This window comes from Prionailurus bengalensis, chromosome B4 (genome assembly GCF_016509475.1).
Source record: "Prionailurus bengalensis isolate Pbe53 chromosome B4, Fcat_Pben_1.1_paternal_pri, whole genome shotgun sequence".
NCBI classification, from domain to species: Eukaryota; Metazoa; Chordata; class Mammalia; order Carnivora; family Felidae; genus Prionailurus; species Prionailurus bengalensis.
In genome coordinates this window covers 134759211-134778809 of record NC_057358.1, presented here as the reverse complement: position 1 = coordinate 134778809, position 19599 = coordinate 134759211, and the positions used below count along the sequence as shown (strand labels likewise).

General features: G+C 56.9%; 2 protein-coding genes across 3 annotated transcripts in view; one reads left to right on the top strand and one right to left on the bottom strand.

The window, feature by feature from the left end:
- Window positions 1-495: 495 nt before the first annotated feature.
- Window positions 496-14583, top strand: POLR3H (RNA polymerase III subunit H). The gene is made up of 7 exons (XM_043562725.1): window positions 496-603; window positions 910-1039; window positions 3896-3992; window positions 9870-9956; window positions 10389-10452; window positions 11941-12142; window positions 13114-14583. The coding sequence occupies exons 2-7, from the start codon at window positions 929-931 to the stop codon at window positions 13165-13167; spliced, it is 615 nt and encodes a 204-aa protein (XP_043418660.1). The 5' UTR covers window positions 496-603; window positions 910-928; the 3' UTR covers window positions 13168-14583.
- The window catches only part of ACO2 (aconitase 2), a 55575-nt gene continuing 50422 nt past the window's right edge, over window positions 14447-19599 (bottom strand). For both annotated transcript variants that reach the window (XM_043562723.1, XM_043562724.1), the window contains 7 exons: window positions 19301-19412; window positions 18102-18224; window positions 17705-17860; window positions 16570-16761; window positions 16005-16137; window positions 15406-15527; window positions 14447-14983 (listed from right to left, as the gene is read on the bottom strand). In XM_043562723.1, coding sequence (XP_043418658.1) covers window positions 14846-14983; window positions 15406-15527; window positions 16005-16137; window positions 16570-16761; window positions 17705-17860; window positions 18102-18224; window positions 19301-19412 — 976 coding nt within the window. In that variant the 3' untranslated portion in view covers window positions 14447-14845. The remainder of the gene's footprint in view (window positions 14984-15405; window positions 15528-16004; window positions 16138-16569; window positions 16762-17704; window positions 17861-18101; window positions 18225-19300; window positions 19413-19599) is intronic.

Below are 19599 nucleotides of genomic sequence, written 5' to 3'. Positions count from 1 at the left end.
CCCAATGCTCCACCCACTGAGCCAGCCAGACGCCTCAAGGTTTTGGACTTTATTAATTAGTTCAGTGGGAAGCTACTGAGGTTGTTTTTTGGCCCCAATCTATTATCACTTTTCAGTTGAGATGTAATCTGCCTACAATTACATGCAAAGATCTTAACTGTTGAGGTCAATGAGTTTTGACAATTGTATACACCTGTGTAACCCACCCCTTAGAAGATACGGAACATTTCTATCACCCCAGAAAGGTCCTGCCTGCCCCTTTCCAGTTAATTCTCCTGCCTCCAGGGTACTGAAGGGTCTAAGCATATCGTGCTGCCTCTTGAGAGGACCCCTCTGGCTGCAGCGGCGGCTCAGAGCTAGGCCTGAGACCAGCAAGGAGAGAGTACTACACAGGCCAGGTGAGAGAAGGCTGAAGCGCAGCGAGGTTGCCTAGCAACCAGCAAACGCTGTCGGAGCCTTGACTGCTCCTCCCTCTGGCAGAAGGGGAGGCCCCGCCCCACCTCACGTCACGTCGGGGGGCGGGCGAAAGCTTCTTATTGGTCTGTTCTCCGGAAGCGACGGGATTCGGAATCTCGCCCAAAGTCGGCGGCGCGTGGAAGCGCGGTGCGTGGCGTTGGCGCGTGGCTCGGGCGGAGCGGGCGGGGGGGGGGGGGTGGGCTTGGTAGGGTCGTGTGGCGGGCGCTCGCACCCCTCCCACTGGAGCGAGGGTCCCTCCCGCTGAGCCTCAGTTTCCTCTCTTTGCAGAGGCTGAGCGCGCCCCACACCGGTTACTTGGGGCCCTGCCGCGCCGCCCCAGTGCCGGCCTGGGTTGACGGGAGCGGAGAGTCTCAGCAACTGGGACGGGACCGAGGGGGTTCGGGAGTGCCCACCGCCCCACACCCGGTGCTTGACTGACGCTCCCATTCCCAGGACCCCCGCGCGGGCCGGGATGTTCGTCCTGGTGGAGATGGTGGACACCGTGCGGATCCCCCCGTGGCAGTTTGAGAGGAAGCTCAACGACTCCATTGCCGAAGAGCTGAACAAAAAGTTGGCCAACAAGGTACAAGGCCACGACGGGGTCGTGGACGGGCCTTGGCACGGGAGGGCCCAGCACTGCCCACCTGCCCGCTGCAGGCCTCGACTTGGTCATGACAAACCTTGGCCTCGGGCAGGTAGCTTAACGTGTCGGAACTCGGTTTCTACACCTGTACATGGGATGGGGGGTAATCCACCTGCACATGGGATGTTAGAGGGGATCAAAAAGGGAACTGGGATTGAAAAGGGTCATTGTAACTGGGAGGTGCTGGACTCTACACTGCCAAATTACTTTGCAGTCTTGGGCAGGTCACTTACCTGCTCCGGGCCTCAGTTTCCGTTTGTAAAATGGAAATCATGGTGGCTGTGTAACCATGCGTTGTTTTTGTGAAGATGGACAGTGGTTTAGAGTTCACTGTCGGGAGGTTTAGCCGTTCATTTCTGCGAAAAAGTATTTGTGCACCTTTTATGGGCCAGGCTTGCATGCCTTAGTGCTAGCGAGTGCCTAGTGCGGGGCCTTCCCACTGCCTTCTCTGTAGTAACCCTCCCTCAGTTACTCTGTGTCATTATCACTCTTTCCTCCTTAGCACTTATCAGCACTGTTTTCTTATTTGTTTACTTGGTTACCGTTTTTCTTTCCCTCTGCATGAGGGCAGGGACTTTTGTCTTTTTCCTCAGTGTCCCGCATATTTTGCCGGAGCCTGGCACACAGTAGATGTTCTGTAATTGTCTGTTGATTGTATGAATGAAGCAGACAAGGTTCTGCTGTGTCGTGTGGTGGGAAAAGCAGATATGAATGAGAGGGTCCCACAGTTGAGTATGTGATGACAAGTTGAGGCAGACGCTGTGAAGGACAGGCACTCGCGAGCCTGTGGAATGAAGGAGAACTCTGCCTACGATGAGGGACAAAAGAGGCTTTGTTAGGGATGTGGTACTTGAGTTTGAGCTGAGATCTGATGCTGAGAAGAGGAACTAACTAGGGGATTTATTTATTTATTTTTTTAATTTTTTTTTTTCAACATCTATTTATTTTTGGGACAGAGAGAGACAGAGCATGAACGGGCGAGGGGCAGAGAGAGAGGGAGACACAGAATCGGAAACAGGCTCCAGGCTCCGAGCCATCAGCCCAGAGCCCGACGCGGGGCTCGAACTCACGGACCGCGAGATCGTGACCTGGCTGAAGTCGGACGCTTAACCGACTGCGCCACCCAGGCGCCCCTAGGGGATTTATTTTTGAGGGTGGGAGAGGGCTGGGCAGAGAGAAGAGCTGGGCAGGCAAAGGAAACGGTATGTGCAAAGACCCTGTGGCAGGAGGGACTATTTCACCCATCATGACATGGAGGAGCCTGGTGTGGCCTAGGCAGAGGGGGAGAGAGAGGAGAGGGCAGACTGGGAAGGTGGCAGGAGCCAAGGCACACGGAGCCTGAGGGACATCATGGTGATACTGGTCTTCATCCCTAGAACAGCAGGAGGTGATAGGCTGAGAAGGAGTCAGCAAGAGGAAGGTTGGCTGGCTTTAGACAGGAGGCCAGTCCCTTCGATAGAGGCCGAGGTCATAGAAGGGAGGTGGACAGATCTGGGGAGCTGTTCGTGGAGAGAACTCATGATGTTCTTAGTGGATGGCTTGTGGTTACTTTGCGAGGTCGAAGGCAAGGGGGTCTGTGGAGGGACCAAGTGTGAGCATCATGGAGAGAAGAGGGGCGAAAAGCCCAAGAAGGGAATGTAGTCCCTTTGGGATACAAGTCCTTCAGTGACCTGTTGAGACAAGTCTTCTGTATTTGAGTCATTTGTTAAAATTTTTTTTTAAACGTTTTATTTATTTTTGAGACAGGGAGAGACAGAGCATGAACAGGGGAGGGTCAGAGAGAGGGAGACACAGAATCTGAAATAGGCTCCAGGCTCTGAGCTGTCAGCACAGAGCCCGACGCGGGGCTCGAACTCACAGACTGCGAGATCATGACCTGAGCCCAAGTCGGCCGCTTAACCGACTGCGCCACCCAGGCGCCCCTGTATTTGAGTCATTTTAGCGGAGGCTGCACAAAGAGGTCCACGGTCCAGCCAAGGGCACAGATCTTGTGCTGCCAAAGCCAGCCAGACTCTGTGCCTCATTGTGGTGAGGTCTGACCAGGACTCTGAGCCCTCTGAGCTTCTTGGTAATCCTTGAACAATCCTTCAGGGTCTCTAACTGGAGGTGATGACGCTGGTGGCAGATAAGCTGACATCAAAGGGGTTCAGTGGTTTGAAGCACCATGGGGTGGGGATGGGGGCATGGGATGCTCTCTGCCCAGTCTCAGGGCCTTGGCCGTGCCTCAGTCCCTGTGGCCACTGGTGTATGTCTGATACTTTGTGAGCAGAATGGGGATTAACCAGGACTCTGACACTCACTCTGAGCTCTAGTATAGACCTGGAGACTTTGGGAAGTGTAGTTTTGACCAGGGTCCCCTCCCAGTGTTCCTCACTGGCAATAATAGTGATCTGTGGGTTGACTGTTATTATTTCCAGCATGTGAGGCAGGCACTGGCATAGGGGCTTCACATCCATATGTCTCTTTATTTAACGAGCCTGCAGCCTGGTAGGTTCATTTTTGCAGATGGGGGAAACTGAGGCTCGGAGAAGTGACCTTGGAGGTCACACAGTGGGTGGTGGAACTGTCACTGTGACCTTGATCTGCCTTGTCACCAAAGGCCCTGCTCTTTCCAGAGCTCCACATTCTTCTGAGGCTCCTTACCCATGGTTACCTCACACCGTGCCTTGACTCCTTGCTAGCTATAAAATGGGGATAATCCTACCTGCCCTGGGTGGGGAGGGTCTCAGGAGAGAACGCTGGGGAGCTGGGCCTCTGGGTCACTGTGTGTGTGTGTGTGTATGCGGATGCACACAGGTCGTGTACAACGTGGGGCTCTGCATCTGCCTGTTTGACATCACTAAGCTGGAGGATGCCTACGTGTTCCCAGGAGACGGCGCGTCACACACCAAAGGTGGGTGCCCTTTCCTCCTTGGTGTTGGGTTTCTTGGGGTTTGGGGTTTGGCTGTGGGAGTCCTGGTCTAGGGATTGGGAGACCTGAGGCCTAGTCCTGACTGCCAGGAATTGACTGGGTGACAGTGGGCAGAATCCTCCCCTGTCTGGGCCTTGGTTTCCTCATCTATAAGAAACGGTGCACAGGGCAATTCTTGAGGCCTCTCTGGCTCTGAGATTGTGGCTGTGTGTCTGTGCCCCCGTTGGTCTTGTTTATTACTGAGCTCTGCTCTGCCTGGCCCTCTAGCTGCTCAGTCTGGTGGAGGGTGGCCAGACAGAGATGAGGACACTTGGAGTAGTCATCGCTGGGTTAAAAGTGTGGAGAGCAGAGGTGCCTGACTGGCTCAGTCAGTAGACTGTGCAATTCTTGATCTCGGGGTTGTGAGTTCGAGACCCATGTTGGGCTTAAAGATGACTTAAAAATAAACTCTTCAGGGGTGCCTGGGTGGCTCAATCGGTTAAGCGTCTGACTTCAGCTCAGGTCATGATCTCACGGTCTGTGAGTCCGAGCCCCGTGTCAGGCTCTGTGCTGACAGCTCAGAGCCTGGAGCCTGTTTCCGATTCTGTGTCTCCCTCTCTCTCTGCCCCTCCCCTGTTCACGCTCTGTCTCTCTCTGTCTCAAAAATAAATAAACGTTAAAAAAAAATAATTTAAAAAAAAAAAAACAACTCTTCAGAGGCACCTGGGTGGCTTAATCAGTTAAACATCCGACCTCGACTCAGGTCATGATCTCACAGTCTGTGAGTTCAAGCCCCACATCGGGTGAGCTAGAGCCCCGCTCAGGGCTCCACACTCTCTCTCCTTCTCTCTCTCTTCCTCTCTCTCCCTCTCTCTCTGCACTTTGTGGGATTCACTCCCTTTCCCTCTCTCCCTGCCCCTTGCTCGCTCTCACTCTCTCTCTCTCTCAAAAGTAAATAAATAGGGCCGCCTGTGTGGCTCAGTTGGTTAAGCGTCTGACTTTGGTTGAGGTCATGGTCTCACAGTTTGTGAGTTTGAGCCCCTCATCGGGCTCTGTGCTGACAGCTCGGAGCCTGGAGCCTGCTTCGGATTCTGTGTCTCCCTCTCTCTGGGCCCCTCCCCCACTCCTGCTCAGTCTTTCAAAAATAAACATTAAAAAAAAATAAAGCAAAAATAAATAAATAAAATTTTAAGAGTTTTTTTTTTTAAAAAGTGTGGAGGGATGCCTGGGTGGCTCAGTCAGTTAAGCATCTGACTTCAGCTCAGGTCATGATCTCGCAGTCAATGAGTTCGAGCCCCGCATCAGGCTGTGTGCTGACAGCTCAGAGCCTGGAGCCTGCTTCAGATTCTGTGTCTCCCTCTCTCTCTGCCCCTCCCCTACTCATGCTCTGTCTCTCTGTCTCAAAAATAAATAAAAACATTAAAAAAAAATTAAAAAAAAAAGTGTGGAGAGCAGAGGGGAGTGCATCTGTTTCCTGGGGAGGAGGCTGGTTGAGGGTGGGGGACTTTTGACGGACACTGTGGACATAATGGTTAAGCGTGGCCTCTGCATTTGAATTCCGTCTCTGCCGCTTATTTGCTATGTATCCTGTGCAGAATATATAACCTCTGTGCCTCTGCTTCCTTGCCAATAGAATGCAGTTAACAGTAGATTTTATATTACAGTACTGATGTGATGATTCTACTGACTTCATATGTGCAAAGATCGTAGGACAGGACCTTGGTTCTTCTGGACTGGCTTGGCCAGTAGGGTGTAGGGCGGCCTCATGTGACTGGCGGCTGGCAGGCTAGTTGGTGGGGAGCGATGGCTCATCTCTGCTGCCTGTGGTCTCATTTTTGCTTAGGGGACACTGGGCACCATAGGGCAGCTGGAGCCCCCAGGCACCAGCCACTTTTCAGTGTCTGCTTCTATCCCATTGGCCAGAGCAGGTCACATGGCCGAGGCTGGCGTCAGGGGATGGAAAAATAGCCGCCACCTCTTGCTGGGAGGAGCCAGAGTCACATGGCAAAGGGGCACGCACCCTAGGAAGGGAGGGTTGGTTACCAGACCTGGAGGTGTACCGGGAGGGTCACCTTGGCTACAGCTCTCGGAGAGGGAGTGGGGCATTCTTCACTCTCCTCCCTGGACCCCACCAAGTCAGAAGCAGAGGGCAAGGGGGCCACTGAGGTGGTTCGGGGCTAATCAGTGTCTGCGTACAGCTCAGACCTGCTGAATCACAGTCTCTGGGGGAGAGCCTGCAGGCTGTTTTAGCAAGTAGCCAGGTGATTCTCCCACCAGGCCCTGTGTGAGGAGCCCTGCCCTAGCCCACCCTGGTCAGCCTCTGGGCACAGAGGTGTCGAGCATTCTAGAACGTGCCATGAGGCTGCCTGATGCTGTCTGGGATCCAGAGACTTCATTAGTTCACAGAGATGTTAACTGCTCTGTGGGCAGCCCTAAGAAACGGGCTGCGTTTGTACCGACTAGAAGCATTTAGCAGAAAAATAAGACGGTGATATAAAACAAAACCAGGGGTCTCTGTTTACAAAGAAGGATGCCCTTACGCTGAGCCCAGTTTCTGCCTTTAGCTGGTGGTCCAGGTGGTAAGAGCCACCAGAACTTGAAGGAAAACTGGGAGAAAAAAAGTTAAAATTGAGGAAATTCTGTTCTTTCATTTTGTTGTTTCTGCCACTTAGTGTAAGATTTCCACTTTGGGTTTTCATTATCCCCCACCCCCAGTTCACCCTGGACCCCCTGGTTCTTTGGGAATGAGGTGTGAGGATTAGGGCACTGGGCTAGGCATGTCACATGGACCTGGATTTGAATTCTGGCTCTGACCCCTCTCTCCCCTGCATACCTTGGGCACGTATCTCTCCACCTCTCTTGGCCTGGGCTTCCTCATATGTAAATGGGTTAACACTCGCAGCTATAAAGCTTCTTGTGGTCCACCAGGCATCATGCAGGGTGGCATTTTATGGTGGGGATTGGTTGCCTTGCTTTAAGGCTGATTCTCGACTTGCCCCATTTCTGCTGCGCCCCCCCCCCCCCCCCGGCCACTACCTCCCCCTGGGCTGTGGCCAGGTGTGCCGAAGGAGGCCTCAGCCTTTGCTTTGAGGACTCTTTTTTTTTTTTTTTTTTTTTCTTAATCCTGAGAGAGAAAGAGGGAGAGGATCCCAGGCGGGCTCCTCGATGTCCGTGCAGAGCCGGACTCAGGGATGGAACCCACAGACCATGAGATCATGACCTGAGCTGAAATCAAGAGTTGGACGCATAACCAGCTGAGCCACCCTGGAGCCTCTGGAGGACTCTTATTTTGCTCACTGCCTTCTGCTTCTTCCTCCCCCCTCCTCTTCCCCCTCCTCCTCCTCCTTATCTCCCTCCTCATCTCCCTCCTCCTCCTCCCCAGGCCAGATTGCTTTCCCTCTCGACAGTAAGTGTGTACAAGATGTCAGCCTTTGGGATTTGTGACACTGGCCCCAGTTGTCTAGCCTCATCTCTTGTCACTTAGGGTACGTTTACCTGGCCCCAGTCCCATGTTCTCTGTGTCCCGCAAGCCGACTGGACCCGGCCTCCCTGGGGAAGCCTCTCTCGACCTGCCCCACCACCCTGCCCCGCTGGGAGCTCCAGAGCAGCCTAACTTCACGCCACCATTTCTTTTTTCTTTTTCTTTTTTTTAAAGTCGTGATAACATACATATAACATAAAATTGACCATTTGAACTATTTTTAGTGCACGGTTCAGTGGCACTGAATACATTCACATTGTTGTGCGACCATCACCAAACTTCTTCATCTTCCCAGACTGAAACTCTGTCCCTATTAAGGATTCACTCCCCATTCCCCGCTCCTCCAGGTCCCGGAAACCACCACTGTTCTTTGTCTCTATGAATTTGAGTATTCCAGGTACCCATATAAGTGGAGTCACACAGTGTCTGCCCTTTGCAGAAACTCACGTGCACCCCGAGGGAGCCCCGCTTCTCCTGGGACAGACTTTGCCCAAATCTGCACCTGACAACAGGTCTTCCTCTCAATGATCCCGCAGACCCACTCTTTCTGACTTTCCAGGCGTCCCGCCTGCCCACTGAACACCCCTGGAACTTCAGGTGGGGCCCTTGGGAGGCAGCTCAAAAGAGCACTGTCCCTCTGGCTGGTCTGTGGCCTCCTTTTTAATTGAGATCTAATTCACATATCGTAAAATTCACCCTTTGAAAGCTTAGGATATTCACAGACCGTGCAACCATCACCACTGTCCAATTCCAGAACATTTTCATCCCCTCAAAAAGAAACCCGTACCCATCAGCAGTCACTCCTCATTCTCCCCCTTCCCCCAGCCCCTGGCAGCCGCTGATGTACTGTCTCTGGATTTGCCTATTCTGGACATTTCACATAAATGGAATTACACAGTATGTGGTCTTTTGTGACTGGCGCATGTTTCATGTAGCGTAATGTCCTCAGGGTTCGTCCATGTTATGGCAGGTATCAATACTCCATTGCTTTTTAATACTGAGAAGTATTCCATTATATGGATAGGCTACATTTTGTGTATCCATTCATCTGCTGATGGACACTTGGGTTGGCCACCATATGCTTTTGGGTGTAGTTGTTCCAGACTGGAGCGCCCTGGGCACAAGACCACATGCAGTTCTGCCCCCATAAGCCCAGTGCCCAAACAGGCCCTGGCACAGACTCGGTAGAGGCTCTGTGGGGATTTGTTAAACTGAACTGAATGTTGGGTCAGATGGGGGACAGGGTTTTTCCATCCTGTGGCTAGGTGACCCTTGGCTGCCCTCAGCTGCTCTCCGCAAGGTCAGCAGGAGGCTCTCATCACAAGGAAGGGAGGGGATACCAGCTGCCCCCTCTTCTTTTCCCATGCTTCCTGCCTGGTGGGGCCACAGAGGAGCAGCCTGGCAGCGAGCTGGGGGCCCAGTAGGCCCTGCTGTCCTCAGTGCAGTGTTGGAGACCAGGCAGCTGAGGGTGCTAGTGGCAGAAGCGTGTGTCTGGGGATGAAATCTGTCCGAGGAAGGCAGATTCCACCCTGTGGCCCTGCCTGGTGGTCCAGGAGGACTTGGAGTCTTCTGTGGCACAACAGGGCAGAACGGCTGTGTGGCTATGAGTATGTTACCCAGCCCCTCTGAGCTGCTTCTCCATCCTGACAGTGGGGAAGCATGACGCTGATATGGATGCGCTGTGCCGGGCATGACCAGCAGGAAGTAGCCTCGTGGTTATTCTCTAGCTTGGCGGTGTGTTTAGGCCAGTGGTGGTCACCCCGTTTGGGGCTTTGAGGGGCAGGAGTGATGAGGTAATAGTGGGCACAGACCCTACCTGATGTTTTCCTGGGGGTCTGGTGAGTGGGGACCAGTGACTAGGGCAGGGCCTGAGAACCCACAGAGGGCATTTCTGTTGGGTTATTGCCTCTGCCTCCCCCCACTCCCCCTCAGTTTCAGGGCATTTTTAACATCATGTTCCAGGTCAGAGCTATGCCTGGGGCAAACTTTCCAATCAGAGGGAGATGGGGAACTTGTTTCCAAACCTGGCTTCCTTTGCCAATTACTTCCGCCCTTTTTAGAATTTAAGGGAGAGAGTCTAGAGGAAGGGTGGGATTGATTCTGGAGTTACCCGTGGCCCAGAATCCGGGTTTGTCTAATGGGTTTGGGGGCCAGCCCTCACTTCCAGGGCTGCCGCTGTTGGCCTGTTATGGGGGCCACACTGTGGCCTTGCAGGGGGCTGGGTCTGGGTCCAGGGGCACTGGGTGTGGACTGGCCAGCAGACTCCTGGGTGGCCAGAGGGCCTCCAGGTCAGCAGGCTGGCCAATGGGGTCAACACTGGAAAGCCTGGGCCGCCCCAGAGCGGCCATCCCTCACATGCTTGCTCGTCACCGACATCCTTATCCTTTTTTCATTTCCAGTCCATTTTCGCTATGTGGTGTTCCATCCATTCCTGGATGAGATTCTGATCGGCAAGATCAAAGGCTGCAGCCCGGAGGGAGTTCACGGTAATGGTGGCCCCGACTCATCACACGAGGCCTGGGAGCGCATTGGGGCAAGTGGCCAGGCCAGCAGGCCTCCCTTCAGCTTCTGTCTGAGCCACACAGTCAGGGGAGGGGTCAGGAAAGCTCACGGGTGAGGGGAACACACAGCCCCGTCGTGCTCATGTAACCACGAAGACCTTGGCCAGCTGTGGGCCTTCCCTGTGAGGCCCTAACTCAGCACCGCGGGTTGGGCACTGGAGCTGGTGGAGGGGACTTGGGGTCCCAGGCGCCTCCTGGTCCCCATTGTGTGTGGTGTCCGCCATGGGTTTTGGTGGCTGCTCAGGCCGTGTAAGTGGCATCAGCAGAGGTGTGGGGCTTTGAGGTGGGGGAGGCACTCAGATTTCCATGCCAACAACTGCCTCTGTCCCATGCTGTCACTTTCTTCATTTCTTCCAGTCTCTCTAGGGTTCTTCGATGACATTCTCATCCCCCCAGAGTCGCTGCAGCAGCCAGCCAAGTTGTATCCTCCCAAGGTTAAAGCGGGTCACAGGGGGCTCAGGTGTTTCCAGAGGACAGTCCCGCTCCTTGGGGTGGCCCTGGCTCCTGTGATCTGATACTGCTGACCTCCCTGCCCACCCCCCCCCCCCCCCAGCCTGCACATGTGCTCTGGAAGCGCTGGCCTGCTTGTGCTTCCCGTGCTCATGGTGTCCACAAGCCTGTGCTTCTGTCTGGGCCGTCGGGCCTGGTTGGGTAGGTTGTGCTCTGTAGGTGGCATGCTATTCACTTCCGGTTCACTTTGCTTCGGGTGTCGTCTCCGGGATCATATCAAAGCTTCCCTCCCTGGGAAGGTTTGCCCTGCTTGGCTCACCTCCCCTGGTATGCAGACATTACCACTGGCTGACATTTGAGGGCTCGACTGCCTGGGCCTGCGACGGGTTGTTTCCCTCCGCTGGGTTCCCCCAGCGCCCTGCCCCAGCCCTTCCCCTGCTGCGCTGAGTGGTGTTTCTGCGGGTTCTCGTCGAGACTGCTCACCCGAAGGGACCCCGTCTTGTCAGGACTCTGTCCACAGTGCCTAGTGGGGGGACCTGACACAGAGGGGTTAAGGCAGGACCCTTTGCAGCATCGCCACTAGAGGGCGCTGTGGCCCCTCGGTATGCACTGAGGGAGGGGGTGGGCTTTGTAGGGAGTTCGCGGGTGCTGCCCTCACCGGATGGTTCATCAGATCCGCTCTGCCTGGGCCTCTGCGGGCCAGGGGCAGGGTCTGTGTGTGACTCCAGAGCTTGTCAGAAAACCTGGCCCTGCCCGGCTGGGCCTCTTGCCGGCCATGGGCCCTCAGGCACGTGACCTTCCATCTGCCATGTCTGTCCTCCTGAAAACTGGGGAAGTCCTTGTGCTGTGTGTGGGTCATGGTCGCAGGGCATGGTTGGGAAGGGGTGTGGAGTCGCACTGCACAGAGGGCATAGGACAGCTTCAGCCAGCACTCCAGGACCAAGTGTGTAGGTCCTGGGGAAAGCACTTTATTACCTCCACCACGGCCCTGTGAGGGCAGGCCTTGCTACAATTCCTGTTTTACAGATGGGGACCTGAGGCACAGAGCTTGGGCCTGGCCCCGGTCACAGCTGGCAGAGCCGAGATCTGAACTTGGCAGTTGGACGGAGAGGACACCCAGGCAGGGAGAGGACCCCAGGCAGCAAGAGGCCCTCGTCCTTCCTGCCTCAAGAGACGGGGGACCCGCTCTGCCCTTGAGCCTCCTTCCTGCCCTGAGGATGTATGTTCCCAGCCAGGGCCCTGGTACCCCAGCGTTCCTGCTCTTCACCGTGGGGCCCAGGGCGGGCCCAACCTTGCCTTCTGCACATGGTGTGGGCTTGCTTTGCCTGGACCTCCCAGCCACGGTGATCTCCTTCTGGGATTGGATCTTCCTGGGGGCGGGTATTGTGGGAGGAACCCCCACCCCCACCCTCAGGCTCCCCCATGCCTGGTTGTTGCCTTGACCCTGCACCCCGCCCAGCGACGAGGCAGAGCAGGTGTGGGTGTGGGAGTACGAGACGGAGGAAGGAGCGCACGACTTGTACATGGACACCGGCGAGGAGATCCGCTTCCGGGTGGTGGACGAGAGCTTTGTGGACACGTCCCCCACGGGGCCCAGCTCGGCAGAGGCCACCTCTTCCAGTGAGGAGCTGCCAAAGAAGGAGGCTCCGTACACGCTTGTGGTGAGATGTCCTGATGCCGCTGCCAGAACCGTGGGGATGGTGTGGGGACAACCCAGGCGGTGGGGTGGTGGGGGAGCCGCTTCTGAGGGCGTTCACCCCGGGTTCACCGCCTCGAACCCCTCTCCCCGCAGATCAGGGTGCGGGTCCCTGTTTGGTTCTTAGGCAGTCGCTTCTCCCTGGGGAGCCTGTTTCGCAGGTCACAGGCCAGGGCGTAACACCCGTGAGGTGACGAAGCTGCCGCGGCTGTCGGGGAAGGTGGGGGGGGCGGCGGGGTCAGGCTCCTGACCGCAGGAGGGACAGGGCCCAAGTTGGGTGACAAGGCTGTCCAGCAAGACGAGGCCAAGGGAGAGAGACCAGGGCAGGGTTTGGGAGTGAACCAAAGGTGGGGCGTCAGGGACGGGTGACCCTCAGTCAGGGCTGTGCCTGTACCAGACCCTGTACGGACGTGAGGTGGCAGGGGAGCTGCGACCAGCCAGATCTGACTTGGGTTGTCGTCTTCCCTCATGGGGTGAGACTGTGATGCAGGACAAAGCGGGACACGTTTTGGGGGCCTGCTAGGGGGCTTTTCTGGTCTAACGTATGCTGCAGGTTGTTCGCTCGGGGGTAGCCGTTCTCTGTCAAGGCCATCCCCTCTGCGTGTATTTGGAGGCTGGGACTTTCTGGCAGGACTCAGCGCGTGTGCGGGACTGGCCTGCCGGTGCCCATGTTTGGGCAGGCCTGGCGCGAGGAAGGGTACCTGACTGAGCCGAGGCCCTGGGCCAGGAAGGGCACGCATGGGCTGTGTTCCTATACGGCAGCTGGGGGCGCTGGTGTGGCTCCTGGGTTTCCCCATCCCCCGGCCGGTGTGTGCATGTGTCACCACTGTTCCCTCTGCCGGTGCCAGGCGCCCGGAAGGAAGGGCCCCTTTGCCTCCTGTGTTTGTTCAAGCCCTTGAGGTGGATATGTGCCTGTTCTCTGTCTACCCCTGGCAGGGATCCATTAGCGAGCCAGGCCTGGGCCTCCTCTCCTGGTGGACCAGCAGCTAGCCCTGGGGCTGGACAACAGACCCCCACCCCCACCCCGCTGTCCAGGGAAGGAGGTGCCGCTGGCCATGGAGACAACAGCAGCTTCTGCAGGTGCCAAGGAGCAGAGTGTGTGCCCCACCGGACTGTCCCCTCCCTCGCTATCCTGGCCCTGTTTCTGGAGCTACCCTGAAGTCACTGTTCCTGTGGACTTCTGCCTCTTGGTGACAGCAAAGACATTTAATAAATAAGGGCAGCATCAGTCAGGGAGGAGCCGCCCTTGTCTCCGTGATCTAAGGTCATTGCGTTGCCACAGCTGGGACAGCATGTCCTTCCTCTCCCCGGATGGCTGCTGGAGAAGAACTCCCCCTGATGGCAGGACGTGGTGGTGAGAGATCATTGGCCTCATGGGCTCTGGGCCCGGCCTAGCCCGGTGGCTCCTAAGGTCACCAAGAGAGGCTGGCCTGGGGCAGCTGCCAGCTGTTGGTCGGAGTCTTGACCTTTCAGGGACGACCATCTTCTTTCCCACCAGCATTTGGAAGGTGGGGGCCTGGGCTTAGCTGGCCCAAGATCAGGGATGGTGACCATCCATGTCGTCCCTCCCACCAGAGGTACAGCTGTCACTTCCAGACCCTGGCCGCGCCAGGAACACCCTGTGTGTCAGCTGGTGATGCCAGATCCTGCACGAGGGCGGACACCACACCGTTTACTCAGCCAAATGGCTTTGGCAGGTCCCCTCTGCCCTGTCACTCCCTCGTGCACAAACCGCACGCTTGTTGTGTCGGGCAAGTCTTGTGCTGAGGAAGGGACCTCCGCGGGGCCTGCCTCCTGCTCTGGTCTTTCAGCTCACACAGGCACCGAGCATGGAGGCGGAGGTACTGCCGGTGGACGTCACCCCAGGGACAGCAGCAGCCGCGGAACGGTGCCCGCCGCCACCTGGGGCTGAGGGGCAGGGAGGGGACAGAGCACGTAGTGGACCAGCTGTGTGACCTCGGACGAGGTGGCCTCTAAGAAGCGAGGCTGTGCCCCGCCTCGGGGTGTTTGCAGGGCTGACTCTACACCCGGGGGAAGCGGAGGCTCCTGGCACACGGGGAGGTGGGGGAGGCCGCGCTGTGGGCGGAAGTGGGTTAGGGCAGGGAGGCGGGGCTGAGAAGCAGCGCGAGTTCCCGCCCCATGTGTCCTCCACCGCAGTGGCAGGTGTGCCATGGCGTGGCTAGCGGGAGCCTCTGCCAACTGGCCACGAGGACCCAGCCCGAGCCCTGGAGTTGGGGACGATCCGGACACCACCACTCACACACCGGAACACTGAGTCTGTATTCTTATTTTCCTCACGAGAGCGAAAGTTTCTTTAAAATCTTTCAGCCACCAGTGAAATGATGAGGCGGGAGAAATAACTTTAGATGGGAGTCTTGTCATCAAAAATAAATACAGTTGCATGGAGTTGTTCAAGATCTGAATCAGACTAAAAATGGGAAGGCAGGGGGCTGGAACATTCTTTTAAGAGCCCTCCCCCCGCTCACCCACCCACCTGTGCGTCCCTCGGCCGGCTGAGGGAAGGGAGGGCAGGAGGCCTGGCCATACCGTCTTGGAGCAGGAAGCCAAGGCCAGAAGGGGGCAGATCCAGTTCTGATGACGCCCTGACTGCTCCGGGGACCCCGGAGCGGGGTCCAAGGAGTAGGCAGACAGGTAGCATGGCTGGACCTTACTGCTGCTGCAGCTCCTTCATCCTGTTCAGGGCGCTGCCGGCGCGGAACCACTCGATCTGGGTCTCGTTGAAGGTGTGGTTCAGGAGGATGGTCTCCTGAGTCCCGTTGGGGTGCTTGATGATGCATTTCAGGGGCTGTAAGAGGAGGGGGAGTGGCTCTTAGGAACACGACCCTCGATTCTGCCGGAGGGTCAGAAAGGTAGGGTGCCCCCAGAGTGGACCGGCAGGCAAACCGAGGTCTAGGCCAGGTCTGAGCTGGGGTGGCCGTGGTCAGACCCGATGTTAGAACTCGCGGGGCCTAGCGAGCCCCGCCAGGCACAGGCTGTTGGCCTCTGACTGCCAAGCCTGAGCTAATGAGTGAGGCCTGAGCTGGCTCCACCCTCGTCTCTGAGGAGACACTTCCTTTCTGGGGGGGGAGGGGGTGCTTGGAGAATTTAAGGGCCCTACCAGCTAGAACAAAGGCTCATGGGAGGAAAAAGGGGGGTCAGAAGTGGGCATAGAAGGAGGGGAAGCAAAGTGGCTGTCCCCGGCCCACCCTCCTTCCCTGGCTCCCTGACCTTGCCAGGAGCGAAGTCTTTCAGGCCCTGGATGGTCAGCTTGTCCACAGGGTGAATCTTATTGTAGTCAGCTGGGTCAGCAAAGGTGAGGGGCAGCAGGCCCTGCTTCTTCAGGTTGGTTTCTAGAAGGCAGACGGCACACTCAATCCACAGATGGCAGAGCCAGCTTCCGTTCCTCTGCACAGGGAACCTCACCAGCCAAGAGAGCTTCCTTTTCTAAGCCCAGTGACCGTTCTGGGAGAGGCCCCTAGTCTTGCCATCTGGGGTCCTTCGAGAACCTTCTGCGGGTGTGCTGGTTTGTGTCTTGGCCTTCCTGACATTCACAATCAGAAAAATCCTCTGACCATGTGCCCTGGATTTCAATTGCTTAGGTCTGCAAGTTTGGAAGCAAGACTGGGGCTTCCCGTGACGGGAATCTGTGGGCATCACTCTCAACACAACTCAGAAGGGGTAGAGACTATGGTGGAAAACAGGAGCCAGGGACACGGCTCAGTAACCTGGCATGTGGCTCCAGGCCTGACTCAGCCACCAGCAGGTTGGGTGACCTTGGGCTGCCAGTAGGGGAAGCGGGCATGGCTAGACCCCAGGCTCCAGCTTACCATGGATCCTGGCGAAGCTCTTGGTGATGATGGCCCGGCCCCCGAGGTGGCGAGGCTCCAGTGCTGCGTGCTCCCGGCTTGAGCCCTCCCCATAGTTCTCGTCTCCGATCACCACCCACCGGATACCATGTTTCTGTCAGTGAGGAGGGTATGAGGGAGAGGAAGACAGTGGTCCCTTGCTGCTGCCCCTGGGCTTCCGGAAGCTCAGAGGCCAAGAGGCTAGAGAGGCCCCTCCTTACCTGTTCCCCAAGGAAGGGCTGGTGAAATCAGAGGTGAATTAGGCCCAGACCAGGCCCTGAGGGGACAGAGGTGACCAGACACAGGCCCTGGCTATCTGCAAGGGGCCTGGGGAGGTGGCGCGACCTACCCATCAGTGCCCAGCATAGAGGCGGGCTTTTGGGGGAAGGCCACGGTATGGCCCAGAGCAGGCGTATATGGTGAGAATGACACAGGACCGCCCCATGGCACCAGGGCGTCCTTCAACTGCAGAGCTATTGGTGTGGAGTCCTGGAGAGCACCCCCCTTCCCTGCACCCCCACCCCTGCCCCTACAGACTGGGACCCACCTTGTAGTAGCGGGCAGTGTCAGGGACAGGGCCAAACTCCTGGGTGACAGCATTGCGCACGGAGTTGGCCTTGCCATTTTCAACATTGATGGCACCAATGAGCAGATTATTGGAGATGTTGTCCAGGTGCCCACGGAACTTAAGCCAGGGGCCGGCAGCGGAGATGTGGTCAGTGGTACACTTCCCTTTGACCTTGGGTGGGGGACAAGAGAGGACTAAGGTCAGGGCATGGTGCATGCGTGAGAGGTGGATGAAGGGAGAAGCCCTCCTAGAGGCCGGTGGCTGGACCCGAGAAGGGAGACAAGAACAGCGGGTCTGCAGCCCTGGTGCTGCCACACTTTGTCCATGGGGCTCAGACAAGACCGTCACCCACCCCTCGAAGGCCCTGTGCTGCTCAGGGGCTTGTCCAGGACAGGGCGCTCACAGGGACAGAGAGAGGCTGGACAGGCAGGACAGGAATGTCTCTGCTCACTCACCCTTCAGATGCCCAGGCTGGAAAAAACTACTGACCTCATGCTGGACACAGAGGAGCCCGAGGATGTGTCCTGCTCCTGGCTGGTGACCAGTTTTATCTATCATGTGGGCTTAATACTGGCTGTGTCACTGCCTGGCAACTCTTAGTAAACAGGATGAATTCATGTCTGACACGGGCCTAAGGCCTCTAGCCACACCATGAAGCCTTGTGTCTGCCCAGCTCCCAAACATAGGCCATACCAACTGATGCCCAAGTGTGGGAACTGAGGAGTCGATGGCTTTTGGAGCCTACCAGGTCAAGCTAGAGGCGTGGAGACCTGCTGTGCAAGGTCACATGTGCCCTTCTTGCTGCATCCACTGCCCGTGGCTGCCACAGGTGGCCCTCACCAGCTGCAGCCGATGGCTGCGAGCCCTGGACACAGCTGGCCAGATCCAGCTCGGCCTGGCACGGGGCAGTGGAGAAGGAGACACGGAACTGTGGATGCCCCGGCTCCTCTCTCCGCAGCCACACCTCTCTCTCTCCCTGCCCCCACCCTAGTCCTGACCTTCCTCCCTGGGGCCCAGGGAGAACACGTGGTTTCACAGCCCTTCCTGCTGCCAAGGGGAGGGCCCCTGCCAGGCTGGGGCTGTTCTCCCCCGATCCCTGCCCCATGTCGCTGACCTTGATGAGGATTTGCAGGTCCTCCAGGTCTTTGCCATCCCACTTGTCAAAAGGCTCCAGGAGCTGCAGGCGCTGGCTGGTGGGGCTCACGTCCACTCGCTGCCCGCTGCTGTCCTTGGGAGGGTGCTGGTAGGTGTCCTGCCCAGGGTCAAACTCCTGCAGGAGGAGGCAGGGACGTGCTGGGTGCCTAATTCTCCGTCCTCAAGCAGACAGGCTCTTGTAGGCCCCACACCTTCCCCTCCAGTGCACAGAGCTGCCTCATTCTTGCTAACTGTGCCATCCTGCCTGCCCAGGATGCTGGCATGCTGGGAAGGAGTGTCTTGGCCACAGAGCAACCGGCAGGGGCCCGAGGCGGGCCTACGGCGGCTAACAGCACCAGGTGGCAGTGCCTGCTCACCGCTCGGGGAAGCTCGTCTGCATCTGGGGCCTCCAGCTTGAATTTCTTGCCATCCTTGCCTGTCAGGAAGTCGGTCTCTGGGTTGAACTTGAGGGTGCCCGCAATGGCCAGGGCTGTGACAATCTGTAATAGAGGTGGCCCACTGCTGCTTAGTACCAAACGCCACTCCCATCCCCCACCCTAGCGGGAGCCCAGACATAAACTGAGAATGGAGCCCACGTATATCTAAGATCTCCACAGTCAAGTCCTCCCGACAGAGACCAAAACTGCAACATCACCCCTGAGAATGTGGGCTACTGGGCCTGGACCTCAGCGCCCCTCAGGGATAGTCTCTCCCCTCAGGGGCACGAGCCCTGGCACAGGAACGATGCTGTGACAAAAATGTTCCTAAATGGGCAGCTGAAGGGGCACCTGGGTGGCTCAGTTAAGTGTCTGGTTTCAGCTCCGGTCATGATCTCACGATTTGTGAGTTCGAGCCCCACGTCAGGTTCTGTGCTGACAGCTCAGAGCCTGGAGCCTGCTTCAGATTCTGTGTCTCCCTCTCTCTCTGCCTTTCCCCCTCTTACACTCGGTCTCTTTTTCTCAAAAATAATTTAACATTAAAAAAGGGAGGGGGGGAGCTGAAACAATGGAAGGCACCACCTTTGCACTCATTTTTAGCAAGCAAAAGTATTTCTGGAACACTCCTTTAAAGAGACAAGAAAGACTGGCTGTGCTCAGACAACGGCTGAGGCCGGGAGCACTCGGCTCAGTTGATGTCCGTCATAACAAGAGGCCACCTTCCCAGCTTGAAGACAGTGCAAGTGCTTTCTAGACTTGCTCATGGAATGGTGACAGGACCCCCGGGCACAGAGAAGGAAAGTGACTCGGACAAACCCATCTGGCCAGGAAGAGGCAGGGCAGGCGTTGGTCCTGGGCAGTCATTCCAAGCTCCTGCTTATGACCATAACTGGGCCAAGCAAGCACTTGGGGCTTCTGAGACCTGAGGGGGCCAAGCAGGGAGCACTGAGGGAGCAGGATGCTTGGGGCCTGTGGCTCTTGGTTTGCGCCCAGACAACCTCTTGCTCTGTGATGGCAACCCTCCCTCAGCAGCCCCACAGGGTCAGACGCCTTGTTGCAGGCTCCATTTTCCCCACTGACCAGCCAGGGGTAGGTCCCCAGAGGCAGTCCCAGGCTATGGCTGGGCTGCACAGTCTCACCTCTGGGGACGTGACGAAGGCATGGGTCTCAGGGTTTGCATCATTGCGGCCTGTGAAGTTCCTGTTGTAGGAGGTGACGATTGTGTTCTTCTCCCCCTTCTTGATGTCCTTTCTGCCAGGTCAGAAGAGACAGGGTTAAGCGTGTCTGCCTGCCTTATGACACAGGAGGGGAAATGAAAAGACCCTGGAATAGTCACCTTCTCCCTGGGACTCACGCATACAGAGCAGGAGGGAACCTGGGAGATCGTGGCGGTTTGCCTGAGACCACACCTAAGACAGGGAGAGCCCAGACCAAGGCC

Bases quoted from the DNA above. Each gene is read 5' to 3' on its own strand.
- POLR3H (XM_043562725.1), top strand. From the start codon at position 929: ATGTTCGTCCTGGTGGAGATGGTGGACACCGTGCGGATCCCCCCGTGG. The intron at 10,453-11,940 runs GTATCCTCCCAA...CACCCCGCCCAG, and splicing joins CTGCAGCAGCCAGCCAAGTT to CGACGAGGCAGAGCAGGTGT. The intron at 12,143-13,113 runs GTGAGATGTCCT...TACCCCTGGCAG, and splicing joins AGGCTCCGTACACGCTTGTG to GGATCCATTAGCGAGCCAGG.